Source organism: Pseudophryne corroboree, chromosome 10, assembly GCF_028390025.1.
Source record: "Pseudophryne corroboree isolate aPseCor3 chromosome 10, aPseCor3.hap2, whole genome shotgun sequence".
Classification (NCBI taxonomy): Eukaryota; Metazoa; Chordata; class Amphibia; order Anura; family Myobatrachidae; genus Pseudophryne; species Pseudophryne corroboree.
The window spans coordinates 103968427-103988998 of NC_086453.1; the positions used below are offsets into that span (position 1 = coordinate 103968427).

The 20572-nt window shown below is 43.1% G+C and overlaps 1 protein-coding gene across 6 annotated transcripts in view; it reads left to right on the forward strand.

Annotated features, from left to right (window-relative positions):
- The window catches only part of LOC134966154 (germ cell-specific gene 1-like protein), a 104663-nt gene that overhangs the window by 73409 nt on the left and 10682 nt on the right, over nt 1-20572 (forward strand). For 5 of the 6 annotated variants that reach the window (XM_063942684.1, XM_063942687.1, XM_063942686.1 and 2 more), the window contains 2 exons: nt 14460-15230; nt 16757-16804. In XM_063942684.1, the coding sequence (XP_063798754.1) occupies nt 14906-15230; nt 16757-16804 (373 nt within the window). In that variant the 5' untranslated portion in view covers nt 14460-14905. Of the gene's footprint in view, nt 1-9888; nt 10026-14459; nt 15231-16756; nt 16805-20572 lie in introns of all 6 variants that reach the window. The other variant, XM_063942688.1, reaches the window with a different exon arrangement.

Here is a 20572-nt window from a genome sequence, read left to right on the forward strand (position 1 = left end):
TAGAGTTATGTTGTGGGAGGGTTAGGGGTAGGGTTAATGAATTTTCTCGCACATGTTGGGATGTTGGCAGTAAGGATGCTGGTGTCAGTATTCTGACTGCGGCATCCTCACTACCGATATCCCGTAACCAACCCCCTCATACTACTGTATGGGGAAGCGATATCTGTACTAATCAGGGGCACTGCTGGAGAAATCTGAATTGGAGGAAGCAGTAAAAAGCCCTGTTACCACTGATAAAGGGCTTTTAATTGCTACATGAATGGATCCCTAAGATCCCTCTTACTTCTTTACAGACGACAAGGAGGTTGCATTTACTATGTCTGTAATGAATTCTGCTGGTTTAAGACCGTCCATAGTCAGATAGGCTGCTAATATTTGTCAAATCCTGTTAATCTCTTGTGAAATTGATGATTGGTAATCCAAGCAGATAATTAAGGCTTTTTAATCAGCTTTTACCCCTTCTCCCATCATAATATAAAGCCTGGCTGGTGTTGTAGATCAGGTATCACCCTCACTGATCACCGCTACGTACAGTATATGATTTTTGACTCTTACCGTATCTCTTACTTTCATGAAGCACAAACTGCGACATTTCTGAATATATGGATTTTGCTGGGTATATTCTCAGTAAGTCGTTAACATGTAAGTACCTTTAGAATGATGTTAGATAATATTTTTACACAGAACAGAAAATGTTAAAAGAATAAGTTCCTGTAAGGGGGCACATTTAAATAAACTTTTGGGTTAGGGTAAAATTTGGGATTTTCCAGTCAATAGTGAATTTATGGTAGAATATTTTTCAGTGGCCGAATTAGCCTTTAATCAGAATGAGATAATTTCCTCTTTCTATTCAATATTAGTTTATTTGGTTTTATTAGCACAGCATAATGACCCTAAAACAGAATATTGTGTATATTATGATTCAGTTTTGTGCTTTGTTCTACTGACTTTTGTAATAATTACAGTCGTTACCATTAGTATAAATAGCCAATTTGATATGCTGATATTTGCTGGGATACGGATCTATACAATAAAGTTTCGGTTATTTTCTGGCCAAAGGTGACAGAAAACATCCATGTGGAATACAGAAGGCTGCAAATCTGTCAATTACTTCTATCGACCAAACATTCTAACATTCGCTTGTCCTCATTTTGCATAAATGGTACAAACAAGTCTATAACCACGTTTTATCATAGTTATATTTAAATCGCATTTTGTTTCATTTTGGATCCTATTGACAGTACATTTGTGCATTTAATCAGCATTTTGATGCACTGGATCATATTTTGTCACATCTCAAACCACATTTGTAAATATATATAATTTGCATTCTTTTTTTTTGAGTGACAAAATGTGTCCCGATACCAATCAGTCTTGAGGGTTTAGGGGGTAATTCAGACCTGATCGTAGCAGCAACTTTGTTAGCAGTTGTGCACTGCAGGGGGGCAGATGTAACATGTGCAGAGAGAGTTAGATTTCGGTGGGTTATATTGTTTCTGTGCAGGGTAAATACTGGCTGCTTTATTTTTACACTGCAATTTAGATTTCAGTTTGAACACACCCGACCCAAATATAACTCTCTTGCACATGTTATATCTGCCCCCCCTGCAGTGCACATGGTTTTGCACAACTGCTAACAAATTTGCTGCTACAATCAGGTCTGCATTACCCCCTAAGGGGGACATTTACTAAGCAGTGATAAGAGTGGAGAAGTGAGCCAGTGGAGAAGTGCCCATGGCAACCAATCAACACTGAAGTAACATCTATAATTTGCATACTATAAAATTATACAGAGCTGCTGATTGTTTGATGGGGCAACTTTTCCACTGGCTCACTTCTCCGCTCTTATCACTGCTTAGTAGATGTCCCCCTTAGTCCTATAAATAGTAAGGATGAAAATATGACATGATACCCTATGTTATGTAGAGTATTTTGTTATATAACTTATGATCGGGATACAGCAGGACAAATCAGGGATACAAATACAGTTCCGTTGGACAGGGGGTTGTGTTTTTTTTCAGACAGTAGATCAAAAACAGTTGTTATTGTCATGAACCATTAGAAAAGGGGATCTCAACTCCAGTCCTCAAGCACCATGAACAGGTCATGTTTTGTGGATTTCTTTAACCATGGGCATGTACAGGTGAGCTAGTCTGTTTTGCTGGGTCAGTACATACCCCACCTACTTCCACAGACAGAAATCTCCATACATGACCAGTTGGGATACATCCTGCCTTGAATACACATATTCATTATTTGCATGTAGAATTGTATTTATTTAGCAGGGCGATATGTTTATCTGAGCTGAGGCGAGAGAGTGGGGCAGGTACAAGATCCTTCTATGGCTACATCTCAACTGGATTTTGGAAAGGATAAAGTGACTGTGTGGACCAGCAGCTTCCTATCAGCTTTGCCAAAGCGAGCACAGCCTAGGGGGTCCTGGATTTACTGTAAAAAGCCTTACATTGTATATTTATTGTGCACATCCTTTGATTCTCTACATTTGCATGACAAGAGCTCTGTCATATTTACATTCAGTGGTGACATTCCTAGAATCAAACTGGAATCCAGCAGGTAGGTAAGTTCAGTAATTGAACACTGTCAGCTGTTTATTATTAGAGATGAGCGGGTTCGGTTCCTCGGAAACCGAACCCGCCCGAACTTCAGGTTTTTTTACACGGGTCCGAGCGACTCGGATCTTCCCGCCTTGCTCGGTTAACCCGAGCGCGCCCGAACGTCATCATCCCGCTGTCGGATTCTCGCGAGGCTCGGATTCTATCGCGAGACTCGGATTCTATATAAGGAGCCGCGCGTCGCCGCCATTTTCACACGTGCATTGAGATTGATAGGGAGAGGACGTGGCTGGCGTCCTCTCCGTTTATAGAGAGTGAGACTAGAGTAGAGAGAGACACAGTATTATTTTACTTTAGTAATTTTGGGGAGCATTAGGAGGAGTACTACTACTTGCTGAAGTGATAGTGTGACTGTATATCTGACTTGTGGGGGAGACAGTGGGGAGCAGTTAGAGTCTGAGAGCAGGAGTACATATTTTAACGTACAGTGCACACTTTTGCTGGCACTCTGCTGCCAGAGTGCCACACTGCCATTGTGACCACACTGACCACCAGTATATATTGTGATTGTCTGCTTAGGAGTACTACTTGCAAGTTGCAGATAGTGTGACCAGTGACCTGACCACCAGTTTAATTAATCACCACCAGTTTAATATATATATATATATATATATAATTGTATATAATATATATATAATTGTATATGTATACCGCACCTACCCGTGTTTTTTTTTTCTTTCTTCTTGATACATACTACTATAGTAGCTTACTGTAGCAGTCTGCGGTGCTGCTGAGCTGACAGTGTCCAGCAGGTCCGTCATCAGTCATTACATAATAAATATATATACCTGTCCGGCTGCAGTACTAGTGATATTATATATATATATTTATATATTAATTTCATCTCATTATCATCCAGTCTATATTAGCAGCAGACACAGTACGGTAGTCCACGGCTGTAGCTACCTCTGTGTCGGCAGTCGCTGGTCCATCCATAATTGTATACCACCTACCCGTGGTTTTTTTTTTCTCTTTCTTCTTGATACATACTACTATAGTAGCTTACTGTAGCAGTCTGCGGTGCTGCTGAGCTGACAGTGTCCAGCAGGTCCGTCATCAGTCATTACATAATAAATATATATACCTGTCCGGCTGCAGTACTAGTGATATTATATATATATCTATATATTAATTTCATCTCATTATCATCCAGTCTATATTAGCAGCAGACACAGTACGGTAGTCCACGGCTGTAGCTACCTCTGTGTCGGCAGTCGCTGGTCCATCCATAATTGTATACCACCTACCCGTGGTTTTTTTTTTCTCTTTCTTCTTGATACATACTACTATAGTAGCTTACTGTAGCAGTCTGCGGTGCTGCTGAGCTGACAGTGTCCAGCAGGTCCGTCATCAGTCATTACATAATAAATATATATACCTGTCCGGCTGCAGTACTAGTGATATTATATATATATATATATTAATTTCATCTCATTATCATCCAGTCTATATTAGCAGCAGACACAGTACGGTAGTCCACGGCTGTAGCTACCTCTGTGTTGGCAGTCGCTGGTCCATCCATAATTGTATACCACCTACCCGTGGTTTTTTTTTTCCTCTTTCTTCTTGATACATACTACTATGGTAGCTTACTGTAGCAGTCTGCGGTGCTGCTGAGCTGACAGTGTCCAGCAGGTCCGTCATCAGTCATTACATAATAAATATATATACCTGTCCGGCTGCAGTACTAGTGATATTATATATATATATATATATATATATATATATATATTAATTTCATCTCATTATCATCCAGTCTATATTAGCAGCAGACACAGTACGGTAGTCCACGGCTGTAGCTACCTCTGTGTCGGCAGTCGCTGGTCCATCCATAATTGTATACCACCTACCCGTGGTTTTTTTTTTCTCTTTCTTCTTGATACATACTACTATAGTAGCTTACTGTAGCAGTCTGCGGTGCTGCTGAGCTGACAGTGTCCAGCAGGTCCGTCATCAGTCATTACATAATAAATATATATACCTGTCCGGCTGCAGTACTAGTGATATTATATATATATATATATATTAATTTCATCTCATTATCATCCAGTCTATATTAGCAGCAGACACAGTACGGTAGTCCACGGCTGTAGCTACCTCTGTGTCGGCAGTCGCTGGTCCATCCATAAGTATACTAGTATCCATCCATCTCCATTGTTTACCTGAGGTGCCTTTTAGTTGTGCATATTAAAATATGGAGAACAAAAATGTTGAGGTTCCAAAATTAGGGAAAGATCAAGATCCACTTCCACCTCGTGCTGAAACTGCTGCCACTAGTCATGGCCGAGACGATGAAATGCCAGCAACGTCGTCTGCAAAGGCCGATGCCCAATGTCATAGTACAGAGCATGTAAAATCCAAAACACCAAATATCAGTAAAAAAAGGACTCCAAAATCTAAAATAAAATTGTCGGAGGAGAAGCGTAAACTTGCCAATATGCCATTTACCACACGGAGTGGCAAGGAATGGCTGAGGCCCTGGCCTATGTTCATGGCTAGTGGTTCAGCTTCACATGAGGATGGAAGCACTCAGCCTCTCGCTTGAAAAATTAAAAGACTCAAGCTGGCAAAAGCACCGCAAAGAACTGTGCGTTCTTCCAAATCCCAAATCCACAAGGAGAGTCCAATTGTGTCGGTTGCGATGCCTGACCTTCCCAACACTGGACGTGAAGAGCATGCGCCTTCCACCATTTGCACGCCCCCTGCAAGTGCTGGAAGGAGCACCCGCAGTCCAGTTCCTGATAGTCAGATTGAAGATGTCAGTGTTGAAGTACACCAGGATGAGGAGGATATGGGTGTTGCTGGCGCTGGGGAGGAAATTGACAAGGAGGATTCTGATGGTGAGGTGGTTTGTTTAAGTCAGGCACCCGGGGAGACACCTGTTGTCCGTGGGAGGAATAGGGCCGTTGACATGCCTGGTGAAAATACCAAAAAAATCAGCTCTTCGGTGTGGAAGTATTTCACCAGAAATGCGGACAACATTTGTCAAGCCGTGTGTTGCCTTTGTCAAGCTGTAATAAGTAGGGGTAAGGACGTTAACCACCTCGGAACATCCTCCCTTATACGTCACCTGCAGCGCATTCATAATAAGTCAGTGACAAGTTCAAAAACTTTGGGCGACAGCGGAAGCAGTCCACTGACCAGTAAATCCCTTCCTCTTGTAACCAAGCTCACGCAAACCACCCCACCAACTCCCTCAGTGTCAATTTCCTCCTTCCCCAGGAATGCCAATAGTCCTGTGGGCCATGTCACTGGCAATTCTGACGAGTCCTCTCCTGCCTGGGATTCCTCCGATGCATCCTTGCGTGTAACGCCTACTGCTGCTGGCGCTGCTGTTGTTGCTGCTGGGAGTCGATGGTCATCCCAGAGGGGAAGTCGTAAGCCCACTTTTACTACTTCCACCAAGCAATTGACTGTCCAACAGTCCTTTGCGAGGAAGATGAAATATCACAGCAGTCATCCTGTTGCAAAGCGGATAACTGAGGCCTTGACAACTATGTTGGTGTTAGACGTGCGTCCGGTATCCGCCGTTAGTTCACAGGGAACTAGACAATTTCTTGAGGTAGTGTGCCCCCGTTACCAAATACCATCTAGGTTCCACTTCTCTAGGCAGGCGATACCGAGAATGTACACGGACGTCAGAAAAAGACTCACCAGTGTCCTAAAAAATGCAATTGTACCCAATGTCCACTTAACCACGGACATGTGGACAAGTGGAGCAGGGCAGGGTCAGGACTATATGACTGTGACAGCCCACTGGGTAGATGTATGGACTCCCGCCGCAAGAACAGCAGCGGCGGCACCAGTAGCAGCATCTCGCAAACGCCAACTCTTTCCTAGGCAGGCTACGCTTTGTATCACCGGTTTCCAGAATACGCACACAGCTGAAAACCTCTTACGGCAACTGAGGAAGATCATCGCGGAATGGCTTACCCCAATTGGACTCTCCTGTGGATTTGTGGCATCGGACAACGCCAGCAATATTGTGTGTGCATTAAATATGGGCAAATTCCAGCACGTCCCATGTTTTGCACATACCTTGAATTTGGTGGTGCAGAATTTTTTAAAAAACGACAGGGGCGTGCAAGAGATGCTGTCGGTGGCCAGAAGAATTGCGGGACACTTTCGGCGTACAGGCACCACGTACAGAAGACTGGAGCACCACCAAAAACGCCTGAACCTGCCCTGCCATCATCTGAAGCAAGAAGTGGTAACGAGGTGGAATTCAACCCTATATATGCTTCAGAGGTTGGAGGAGCAGCAAAAGGCCATTCAAGCCTATACAATTGAGCACGATATAGGAGGTGGAATGTACCTGTCTCAAGCGCAGTGGAGAATGATTTCAACGTTGTGCAAGGTTCTGCAACCTTTTGAACTTGCCACACGTGAAGTCAGTTCAGACACTGCCAGCCTGAGTCAGGTCATTCCCCTCATCAGGCTTTTGCAGAAGAAGCTGGAGGCATTGAAGGAGGAGCTAAAAGGGAGCGATTCCGCTAGGCATGTGGGACTTGTGGATGGAGCCCTTAATTCGCTTAACAAGGATTCACGGGTGGTCAATCTGTTGAAATCAGAGCACTACATTTTGGCCACCGTGCTCGATCCTAGATTTAAAACCTACCTTGGATCTCTCTTTCCGGCAGACACAAGTCTGCTGGGGTTCAAAGACCTGCTGGTGACAAAATTGTCAAGTCAAGCGGAACGCGACCTGTCAACATCTCCTCCTTCACATTCTCCCGCAACTGGGGGTGCGAGGAAAAGGCTCAGAATTCTGAGCCCACCCGCTGGCGGTGATGCAGGGCAGTCTGGAGCGACTGCTGATGCTGACATCTGGTCCGGACTGAAGGACCTGACAACGATTACGGACATGTCGTCTACTGTCACTGCATATGATTCTCTCCCCATTGAAAGAATGGTGGAGGATTATATGAGTGACCGCATCCAAGTAGGCACGTCAGACAGTCCGTACTTATACTGGCAGGAAAAAGAGGCAATTTGGAGGCCCTTGCACAAACTGGCTTTATTCTACCTAAGTTGCCCTCCCACAAGTGTGTACTCCGAAAGAGTGTTTAGTGCCGCCGCTCACCTTGTCAGCAATCGGCGTACGAGGTTACTTCCAGAAAATGTGGAGAAGATGATGTTCATTAAAATGAATTATAATCAATTCCTCCGTGGAGACATTGACCAGCAGCAATTGCCTCCACAAAGTACACAGGGAGCTGAGATGGTGGATTCCAGTGGGGACGAATTGATAATCTGTGAGGAGCGGGATGTACACGGTGATATATCGGAGGATGATGATGAGGTGGACATCTTGCCTCTGTAGAGCCAGTTTGTGCAAGGAGAGATTAATTGCTTCTTTTTCGGTGGGGGTCCAAACCAACCCGTCATTTCAGTCACAGTCGTGTGGCAGACCCTGTCACTGAAATGATGGGTTGGTTAAAGTGTGCATGTCCTGTTTATACAACATAAGGGTGGGTGGGAGGGCCCAAGGACAATTCCATCTTGCACCTCTTTTTTCTTTCATTTTTCTTTGCGTCATGTGCTGTGTGGGGAGTGTTTTTTGGAAGGGCCATCCTGCGTGACACTGCAGTGCCACTCCTAGATGGGCCAGGTGTTTGTGTCGGCCACTAGGGTCGCTTATCTTACTCACACAGCTACCTCATTGCGCCTCTTTTTTTCTTCTTTGCGTCATGTGCTGTTTGGGGAGTGTTTTTTGGAAGGGCCATCCTGCGTGACACTGCAGTGCCACTCCTAGATGGTTGCAAATAGTGATACATATCAATTATGCTTATCTTAAAAAATTATTAATTAACAAATGTAAAGATAGTGAGCGCCTTGGTGAAAATTATTAGTAATCAATAAATAATTAATTTGAACTGGGAAAAGGTCTGTCTATAATATATGACAGATTATTTTTCTGATCCCAGAAAGAAAAGGATACCTTGGTTTAGTTACCTCCGTGTTTGTGAATGCTTACCATGAAAAGGAGAGTATGTGTGATATGGCAGATTTGAATGTTGCCTATGTGGGTTCTTGAACACCTTCTGCTCTATGTTTAGGCAGACGTGTACCCGGGAAGGCTTTTGCTTAATAAGTATAGTGTCATTCGGCTTTCTACTATGAATAGAAGTCTGAAAGTCCGAATAGTTACTGATTTGGTATGAAATTATACTGATCACACAAATCGTATAATAAGGTAAACAAAGAAGAAATTAATTGGGTATATGATATATGTGATTGTCACTACTGAATTTTTAAGATACAGAAAAGACAGAGTGAAGAAAAAGGTGGAATAATTTAAGGGGGTGTCTTACTTCTGCTGTTCAGCTGGGTTGTTTACTGCACCTGGTGTTCACTGCTGGTCCCCCACACAGTTACTGACCAGGCCTGCATAGCGTCCCTGGAACGCATTGCGTTCCCATGACTCCAGTCCTAGCCTCAACGTCATTTCCGGAACCGCCGGCTACACACGGCGCGTTCCCTCTAATCACCGGCAGCCACTTAGGTAATTTGTTTTACCTTATATATGCCCTTATTATGAGCCACGCTAATCACCAGTGAACAAGCCTATTCTATGGTGAAACGGTCCGTTTGGTTCAGTGGGATCTAGTGGGACTGCGCAGCCCACTCCCAGAGAAGGAATACTACGGTTTAGTAAGAGCCCATTTAGGGCAACAAGATATACCATATCTTTTTTATTATCATTCCATTTTCCTTTTTTTTTTTTTTTTTTTTTTTTTCTATCTAGGGACCTCCTTTTGTTCATGTGCTTTAATTTGTTAGAGGAGCAAAACTGTGATGGTTATATCTATGCAATCTAAACATATCACCAGTCTTTATTCTCAAAGCAGCAATTTACATAATACTTTATCCTGTTTCTTTTAAATAGAAAATCAGTGTGTGTTTGTTTTGTTGATTTCCTGTTACTTTTTTTACAATTTAATTTGATATTTAAATTTGGTTACAACAGTGCACAGAAGGTTGCTCTGCACTAGGGACGAGAAAAAAACTCTTTTTTCAGTAAAAAGTAAAAAATCTTATTTACAAGGTGGAGCAAGGATTTCTCCTTTTTTTGGTATCAAACCTGTATAGGCTAATATTATTGAAGATTGTCCTATGCTCTTTCTGATATATGTTCTTTCTGTTATACAGCCAATGTGCTCCTTCTGATACACAGCCTTTAAATTTCATGCTCTCTCATCCACTAAACTGGACAGCAGAAGCACTTTGGTAGTCATACTCTCTCATTCAGCAGATTACGGCCATACTCCACAGGATACGCCTGATCCCGGTCGATCTTGGAAGCAAATCTGTGGCAGGCCTGGTCAGTAACTGTGTGGGGGACCAGCAGTGAACACCAGGTGCAGTAAACAACCCAGCTGAACAGCAGAAGTAAGACACCCCCTTAAATTATTCCACCTTTTTCTTCACTCTGTCTTTTCTGTATCTTAAAAATTCAGTAGTGACAATCACATATATCATATACCCAATTAATTTCTTCTTTGTTTACCTTATTATACGATTTGTGTGATCAGTATAATTTCATACCAAATCAGTAACTATTCGGACTTTCAGACTTCTATTCATAGTAGAAAGCCGAATGACACTATACTTATTAAGCAAAAGCCTTCCCGGGTACACGTCTGCCTAAACATAGAGCAGAAGGTGTTCAAGAACCCACATAGGCAACATTCAAATCTGCCATATCACACATACTCTCCTTTTCATGGTAAGCATTCACAAACACGGAGGTAACTAAACCAAGGTATCCTTTTCTTTCTGGGATCAGAAAAATAATCTGTCATATATTATAGACAGACCTTTTCCCAGTTCAAATTAATTATTTATTGATTACTAATAATTTTCACCAAGGCGCTCACTATCTTTACATTTGTTAATTAATAATTTTTTAAGATAAGCATAATTGATATGTATCACTATTTGCAAACATATCTTTAATAATTGTGTCACTTTATTTTTAATATAATTATTAAAAGTTATGTTTTAAATGTCTAATATTTGACAAAGAGTGCCCCAACAAAGAGTCTTTCTCCTCTCCGTTCTTTTGCTTGAAATTCACTGACTCTGGGAGCACCACCGACTGGTAATTAATACACTTAGTGTACATTATTTGTTTAAAGTCGGTCACAGACCAAGAACCTATTTTGGTTATTGTCTGTATCAATAACCTGTTGCGGAACTATTTCTGTTAGTTTTTTCCCACTCCTAGATGGGCCAGGTGTTTGTGTCGGCCACTAGAGTCGCTTAGCTTAGTCATCCAGGGACCTCGGTGCAAATTTTAGGACTAAAAATAATATTGTGAGGTGTTCAGAATAGACTGAAAATGAGTGGAAATTATGGTTTTTGAGGTTAATAATACTTTGGGATCAAAATGACCCCCAAATTCTATAATTTAAGCTGTTTTTTAGTGTTTTTTGAAAAAAACACCCGAATCCAAAACACACCCGAATCCGACAAAAAAAATTCGGTGAGGTTTTGCCAAAACGCGGTCGAACCCAAAACACGGCCACGGAACCGAACCCAAAACCAAAACACAAAACCCGAAAAATTTCAAGTGCACATCTCTATTTATTATACAGTTGAATCCTGATCAATATTTCTAATTTATTTATTGAAAATGTGTAACTTCAGTTCAGTGGAAGAATCAGGGAGGTGGTTTTCATAAGCTGGGTAGACACCTTCCCGATCACTCGCCTAATCGAGTAAACGCTCCCAATCAGCCAAGAAGTATGTGCCCAGCTTGACCCCCTGTGAACCCCCAGCGAATCTGTACATACTGTGCTAGAAATAGCTCAGTGTGTATGATAGTATGGGCTTCCATAGGAGGTCGGCATCCGACATTTGCTGGAGCGTTTGAAGACGTTTATAAGCTAACGTTTCTGCATGCACACCTATACACTCATCGGGCTGATCCAGTATCGGGTATTCAGGCTGATGATTGTATAGGGGTGTTCCCAGCATTACCCCAGCTCGGCAGATTTGTCGTTATTCTGAAGGCCAAGCAGGTTCTAAAAGTTTTGTTGTACAAATTCTTCCTGTACCCAAGTTTGTCTGTGGGAGTAAACCCAGGGCTGGAGTAAAGCTTTCATTGCAGTTATTATTCATGGCCAACAAATAAATGTGTCATTGATTATCACATGGCTGAAATATTAATGCTTAATAAATCTGCTGTGATGCACTTGTGTTCGGAGTGTGACTGCAGTTTGCAATAACAAGACAGAGCAAAGCTATCTACAGTACAGCAGTGAGATTTTGTCTATATCATTGTATATTAAACACCTTTCAAAATATGTTACTTTATCCAATAAAGCAGTTTAGCAGCTGTCACTGTTATTAAATACAAATACACAGAGAAGGTATTGCATTGGGGACCAGTGTCCTGGGTTTATGTCCTGGAAACACAGCTACTTTGAGCCATCAGAAAACCAGAAGGCTCCATGCAGCAGTGGCACAGGAAGAAAGGGGAAGGGGGGTGGGGGGGGCAGGGATGGTCCAAAGTGATGGGGCTGTTGTGTGTCTGGGGGCACGGCCTGCCAAAGTGGTGAGGTTACCCCCTTCAGTAACTACAGAGGGGGCATGATGTTCATAACGAGTCTTGGGGCATCTCTATGCCTCAGAGATGGTGAGATTACCCCCTTCAGTAACTACAGAGGGGGCATGACGTTCATAACGAGTCTTGAGGCATCTCTATGCCTCAGAGATGGTGAGGTTACCCCCTTCAGTAACTACAGAGGGGGCATGATGTTCATAACGAGTCTTGAGGCATCTCTATGATTCAGAGATGGTGAGGTTACCCGCTTCAGTAACTACAGAGGGGGCATGATGTTACTAACGAGTCTTGGGGCATCTCTATGATTCAGAGATGGTGAGGTTACCCGCTTCAGTAATTACAGAGGGGGAATGATATTCATAACGAGTGTTCTCCATGAAATTTACCCAGACCCAGATTAGGAAGGGCATTTGGTTAATATAAATGGTAAGAGGCAGTCATGGTTGTCAGGACCAGGTCATGAAAACGACTAGATCCCCCTCGCCAGAAGGACCTTGTCACACATTAGGCGCTGTGCAAGGTCATCTTCTATTTAGAATAGGAACCTGCAGCGAGCAAAGTGAGCCTCCATGTCCGAAGCAAGGCGAGCTAAGCGAGGTACAAGATTGCACTGTTGTAGGCTGAATAACAGGAAAAAAACTAGATTTGGGACAAAATAATAGCCCTCTAAGGGCATAACCACACTTCCGCCCCCTAACTAGATGTCACGTCCAGGTCCTTACGGCGAAGGGGAAATAGGCTCAACCTGACTGCACAATAGTTAATTAATCTTACAGGTCTACATTTTACACTGTCTATCCTCATTCTACCTGTACCACGCCACCTGTTGCAGCACAAAATGGTCAATCAATCACCAACGGAGGCTTTAATATTGGTAGCTGATATCACCTTGCAGTAACCTCACACCATCTCACCACAAGCAGCCCCAAAATTTCCTCAGCTTCCTTATCACCTTACCCCACACCTTCTAGATTGTTAGGGTACGGTAGGGTCGTAATTGCATTTGTATGATGATCCACTCAGTGTAAAGTGCTGTGTAAAATGTTGGCACATTATAAATGAACAGAACTCCAAAAATCACAATTCAGTCGCTGTATGTTTTTAAATTGTATCAATTGAATTCATTTTAAAACTATGAGCTGCAAAAAAACAGTCCAGCTGTGTCAGTGTGCACACAGCTATTTTAATTAGTGATGATGAAGAGCCACAGATCTCCACCTCAGAAATTAAAGCAAACCAAACAACCAAAAAATGACTGTTTTGCGCTAAAATACTGAATGGTGCCTGTGTACAAGTCATCAAATACTTTTCCTAATTGCTATAACAATGGAAAACACCTGATATATATTACCACATGTAGTATGAAGACTTATGAACACTCTAGATAGTATCCAATCTTAAGTATACATCTTTCATAAAAGAAAGTGCAATTTAACTTTAAAATGTTATCCATATAGATATTGTAGAAACAACTGTGTTTAAAGATGCTCTCCCAAATTGTGGTTACCACTCATATGCTGTATGCACACAGCTTATTGTTCCATAATATATATGTTTCTTAAAATGGTATGAAAACTTTTGCACACTCGTATGCTTTTCAGTTTTAAGGTGTAGTCTCTTGTATATACAAGCAGTGGCACTATGTATGGTGTCCCACGTTATGTGCAAACGATCCTGAGAACACTTGTCCCGTAATGTGATTGCTGCTTATGTGACGTGTATGGCAGCTTACCACTGCAGCTCAACTGGCTGTTTTGCGGGATCTTGTGCTGCACTCAGCGGTGTGTGGTGCTGTCTCTCATCCGTCTATTTCCGCTCAACAGAGCACAGGACGCTGGAGCCGCTTGTATACGGACGGCTGTGCAGATCTGACTCTCCCCGTCAGCTGGTTGGCCGCGTCCTCGTTGCAGAAGACCCAGCCGGCGGTTTCTGATTTAAGGAGTCACGTTTGGCCGTCCTTGGTTCCCAGCTTATGGACAAGATCACCATCAGTTGTAGGAATTTGTAGAATGATCAGCAAATTTTTCCTGTAACTAGTTTCGCAGCTGGGTGCTTCCTCAAAGAGTCATTATATATTATAAATGAAGGTTATCCTTTAATACACTTTCAATGCATAATATAATAAAGTTTCTATCAATCTATGTTTTATTAGACAATAATAAACTAGTAAAGGTAATATATGAACTGTGACCATATATAGGGTGGGTCTTTCCTTTAATACTCACAATGATGTATCATATGTGTTTCTGTTTCAGGAAACCTATAACCTAACTGAGGACGATCATACGGAACACAGATATCTATTAGTAATCTTCTCCGGAATGTCTATGGGAATGCTGGACTGTGTTTGGGCTAGGATGTGCATTTAATATCAAGTTAATATTCTACAATTCTTATGTTCTTCATATTTCTCCAGCGTTGCAGGTGTGTTTTTTTGCTTGAGATAAAACAATCAGTAACATACTCTATGTAAACAATTTTCAACCAACTTAAAATGCATAATTCTGGGAAAAATACATGAACGCAATAATACAAGTAGACCGTTAATAAGCAAAATTAAGAATGTTAAACAGTGACAATAGAAATCCAGAACTGTGAGCAACTATGCTGAATCAGATGGAACACATAAAGGAGCCACCTATGGCACATCAATTCTGAAATATTCTGGATATACAGTACATCCTGAAGTACTGCCTTCACTATGAAAATAAGCAGGAGGAGCCGGTCGCTGCTGTCCGTGGTACTGAATCTACTGGCTCTCAGTTTCTCAGTGGCAGCCTTTTTTACCAGCTACTGGTGTGAGGGGACACACAAAGTGGTGAAGCCACCGTGTCTATCAGCCGTGAAAAGCAAGAACTGTCAGGTGTTATCACTAAACAGCACCACCACAAACAGCGACCCAACTGACATCAATGGAACACTGGACCAGAATGTTGTTCACTATAACTGGGAGACCGGAGATGACAAGTATGCCTTCAAGTACTTTCACACTGGCTTCTGGCTCTCCTGTGAAAAACACCAAGGGGGTAAGTAATGGAGTGGGCTAAATTATATTTTCTGGTGGGGAAGGGGGGGGGGGGGGGGTATTTTTAGCTTTCTGGTAGAGCTGTGCCATGTATATTCACTCAATGCCAACAATATTCTACTAGCTTGTGGCTGAATAGGAAGGTAGCTATGACTTGTGTTGTTGTCACGTGGCATTTTCGGTATGCCTTGTGACAATATGAGAATTTCAAACTGACAACCCTACATTTCCTGCTCCCTATAATGAATATAATGAGAATTTTCCTCTGAATGACCAAGGGGTCTATTCATGAAGCAGTGAAAAGTGTGTAAAAGTGAGCCGGTGGAGAAGTTGCCCATGGCGACCAATCAGCATTGATGTAACATTTATAATTTGCATACTATAATATAATCCTGCAGTGCACATGGGAAGTAATTCTGAGTTGATCGCAGTAGGAACTTTGTTAGCAGTTGGGCAAAACCATGTGCACTGCAGGGGAGGCAGATATAACATCTGCAGAGAGAGTTAGATTTGGGTGTGGTGAGTTCAATCTGCAATCTAAATTGCAGTGTAAAGATAAAGCAGCCAGTATTTACCCTGCACAGAAACAAAATAACCCACCCAAATCTAACTCTCTCTGCAAATGTTATATCTGCCCCCCCCCCCCCCCCCCCCCCCCCGCAGTACACGTGGTTCTGCCCAACTGCTAAAAAATTTCCTGCTGCGATCAACTTGGAATTACCCCCATGGTTTTGCCCAATTGCTAGCAAAATTGCTGCTGCAATGAACTCAGAATTAGGCCCATAGGCAACTGCACTCTGCAAGGGTTTAATAATAATAATAATACTTTATATATCTCCTTTTACCCAATAAGACTCAAAGCACTTTACATTATTGCCCAGGGTGAGGGCACGCTCAGCAACTGTTTTCTGTAATCAGTCACTGCCCTATGGGAACTTACTGTGTAAATCCCCCACTAGACGCACACTAGCGTCCACAGAACCCATGACCCCAGTGCTCTGAGGCAGCCATACTACTAGTATAACAGAAGTTAACTGGTATCCGGACTCCAGGTCGACAGCAAAAAGGTCGACACACCTTCGGTCGGCGCCAATTGGTCGACACACCTTAGGTCGGCGTGGACAAAAGGTCGACATGGAAAAGGTCGACATGAGTTTTTCACGATTTTTTTCTTTTTTGGAACCTTTTCATACTTAACGATCCACGTGGACTACGATTGGAACGGTAATCTGTGCCGAGCGAAGCGAAGGCACCATGTCCGAAGCATGGCGAGCCATGCGAGGGGACGCGGTGCACTAATTGGGGTTCCCGGTCACTCTACGAAGAAAACGACACAAAAAAAAAAAAAAACTCATGTCGACCTTTTTCCATGTCGACCTTTTGTCCATGTCGACCTAAGGTGTGTTGACCAATTGGCGTCGACCTAAGGTGTGTCAACCTTTTTGTTGTCGACCCTGAGCCCCAGACCCAAGTTAACTACAGTAACTTGTATGTTCTGTATTTAATATTTTATGTCTTTTGTTTTAGAAGAGGCATGTCGCAGCTTTATTGAATTATCCCCGGAATCGGAAAAAGGTACCCATATGAGCTTCTATAATGTAACACTATGTAGTCATGGCATGTTTACTGGTACAAGGAACTGAGTGGAAATTTTTAGTCTAGCGGGATAGTACATTCTAGTGGCAGAGTCAATGCCAACAACGGGATGAATGACTTCAATTCCCAAATTACAAAGGGGTATGCCCATACTTGCCTACTTTCATGGGAGACTCCTGGAATAGTAGGAGACTTCCTGTTACCCTGGAAGGCAGGCATAGATCCCGGAAAGTGCACAGACTCATAAAAACTCAGGTCCAATGCCGGTAGTGTGATGATCCCATGGAGCTTAAATAATACTGTCCATTGTGGAGCCTCGCCAAGCACTTTCTGCTGGCTTACTCTGCTCCCCTTGTGCAGTAAGTGTTTTACTCATTCCTTACAATAGTGAAACATTGTATTTCCACATTAATCATCATTCATGCTGCAAGGGGAACTTAGGAAGACAGAAAAGAGACCAGTGGGACTAGAAGTGCGACATAATGAAGAGGGCACAGCCATCATAACCCTGGGAACTGGAGAGGCGTGAAGTGTGTGCCGAATGCTGTAAAGAGTGATGGTGGCGACCTGCAGCTAGAACATGGCAACTGGCAAACTAATGCTGAGCTGCTTTAACATAGAAAGCCCCCAGTAGCAATCTAATAACATTATCATAACATAGAAAGCCCCCAGTAGCAATCTAAAAACATTATCATAACATAGAAATCAACACATTTGTCAACTTATGGCCATAAATCCATTATGTATAACCAAAAATAGAAAACATGTCACATAGAGGAATATTTATTAAATAACGTTAGCAGGATATTCCTCAAAAATACTCGAATGTACTGTATGTATAGAGGCCTGCAGCAGATATCCACTGCGATCTCCTATTTTCAATCACAAAGGGTTTCTGTGGGGGGCTGCTTAAATGCCGAATTTACCAAACTCCAGAATGGTTTGGTCCAGGTAATTACAGAATGGGTTAGGCATTGTAGCCTATGGCCTAAGGCAGTGGTTCTCAAACTCAGTCCTCAAGACCCAAAACAGTTCATGTTCTCCAGGTCACCTGTGGATCTTTAAAATGTGACAGTTGGCAACACACCTGTGTACTTGTTGGATGACCTGGAAAATGTGAACTGTTTGGGGTCCTAAGGACCAAGTTTGAGAGGCACTGGGCTATAGATTGAAGAAAATACCAGCATCCCTCCCGGACACTTTCTGGTGGCATATGGGCTGTCATCAGACTGTGCATCTGCACTGGTGCAGTCGGCCACTGAAACTAAAAGTACAGTGATCGCAGTAGCAATTAGTACTATTACATGTCGCAACAATGGTCTCCTCTCAGAGCCCCTGTCCCTGAAGGTGTATTTTCTTACATCCCGGCAGAGCATCATTTCTTATTGCCACAATAAGCAACGGTAAGAAATTATAATTGTTAGGTCTAAAACCTTAAGCTGGGTACACACTGGGCGATTTCAGCCTAAAAAAAAAAAAAAAAGACATAAATGCCATTATCGTTTATTTTTTAGGCTTATATCATCTATGGTGTATGGGGTAATATTGGTGACCGATGCGCGCTCCCGCACGTCTTTCAGCGATCACCAATATTGAGCTGAAATGCAGCTTAACCCGTCAATGTCGGGCTGAGCTGCATTTCCAGGAATGCCTTCGGTGACGTCACTGATCGTTTTCCTTGAACGATAATGTTCAGTGTGTAGTACTATATCGTTAAACGATGTACCATTGAACGCTGTATCATTCATCACCGGCATTCCTTTTATCGCCCAGTGTGTATCCGGCTTTAATTAATTGGTATTGTGAATTGAAAAGGTATTTCACACAAGCCCTTCTATCTCTAAATCACTCTAAGGGTGGAATTCAGTTAGCCATGGTAATTTACCGCAAGTTAATTGGTCCCCCGGGTCTATTCAACTAGCCCCCGGCAGCAGGTATCATGGATTTTTTTATGCACCAGACGCAAAAGAAAATCCCTGATAACTAGACGGTTAACAGGTTCCGTGATCCTAAGACAAATATGTGTACTTTCTGTTAAGGTCTCCTGCCCTGTGCTGCCACGTCGTCATGGCAACCGGGAGGCAAGTGCTAGCGGAGTAACCTGAGCGCAGCTGATACTCCGGTTCGGGTCTTTTGCTGTGCAGTGTAACAGACTCTGTGCACGGCAGGGGATCCGGTGCTGGTTTTTGTGCTCACAGTCTGTGAGGTCTGAGTGGGGCGTGGACAGCACCTGCTATATAAACCCTCTTCTCAGGTTAGGCAGATGCTGCTGAATCTTTGTTGGTTAGTCAGTTCCTGAAAGTTAGCTAGCACTGTGTAACTTTGTATTTGCTTGTGGCTTACTGCAAATAGGCCTTGGGATTTGGTACTACACTCTGCCAATCCAGACCTAGCAGTAAGACTGGAGTCAGTCGTTTAACCTGCTGGGGTTCTTTTGCTACTCTGTGAACCTAGCAAGTTTGCGGCTGTATTCTCAGACTTGCCTGCCAAAATCCTTTCTCACTGTGCAAGGTGTCCAGGTGTCAGTTTAGTGGCAGTAAGCTGAACCGGTGCACTGCAAGTGAGGACTAGGATTGTGGAGACTCTCCTTGTGTCTATTATTCCATCTCTGACCAAGGAGTTTACTGCCACACCTGTTGGTAACCCTTTAGGGTTTTGCTATTGCCCTTAGCAACAGCATTTCGGGTTCTCTACGTATTAAATCACAACATCTCGCTTCTTTGCATCTGAGCATTCCTAATACTAGGGAGACACCCAGTTTCTTAGCCTTTGGGCTTCTCTGTTCACTTTGTGTTTATTTTGTTACTCTATCACCTTCTGTGTATGTAATGTCATATTCCCCAGTCTGTCTGTGAGTTCATTTGTTTTGCATCCCTCTCCGTTCAGACACCAGTACATTCCTGCTGGCACTGGTGTGCATAACATATTCAGCAGCCAAATACTCCTGTTGAAATTTTGTGGGAATATGGAGCATACCCCTCAAAATACTTTGCAACAGGTGGTCGATCAGGTGCAGGTCCTGACTCGACAATTTAATGATTTGTCCATTAAAATGCACACCTTGCAGGCCGCTGGCGGAGCTCCCGCAGCAGCAGCAGCAGCAGCAGCAGCAACTTCAGGGATTAAGGAGCCGAAAGTGAATCTCCCGGATCGTTTTTCTGGAGATCGCTCGCAGTTCTTTTGTTTCAAGGAGAGCTGCAAGCTATATTTCCGGCTTAGGCCTCAGTCTTCTGGGTCGGAGATTCAGCGGGTGGGCATAGTGATTTCCTTGCTACAAGGAGACCCACAGGTCTGGGCATATGGGTTGCAGCCTGACTGTCCGTCGCTTAAAAGTGTTGATTTTTTTTTACGGCACTGGGCATGTTGTATGATGACCCTGACAAGACGGCCTCAGCCGAGGCTCAGATTTCGATCCTTAAGCAAGGGCAATGGCCAGTTGAGGTTTATTGTACGGAGTTTCGGAGGTTGGCCCATGATACCCAGTGGAATGACCCAGCCCTGAGACACCAGTACCGAAGAGGTCTTTCTAACCAGATAAAAGACCAACTGGTACAATATCCCTTGCCTGATAGCTTGGATCAGCTCATGCAGTTATCCATCAGGGTGGATAGACGGCTGAGAGAGCGTAGGCTTGAAAGGGAGACCGAGGTTTCCTTCTTTCCCAAGGGAACCTCAGACTCTGAGGAATTTTCCGAGGAGCTTATGCAGATTGGGGCTACCCGCCTCTCCTCGCGTGAGAAGATGCGG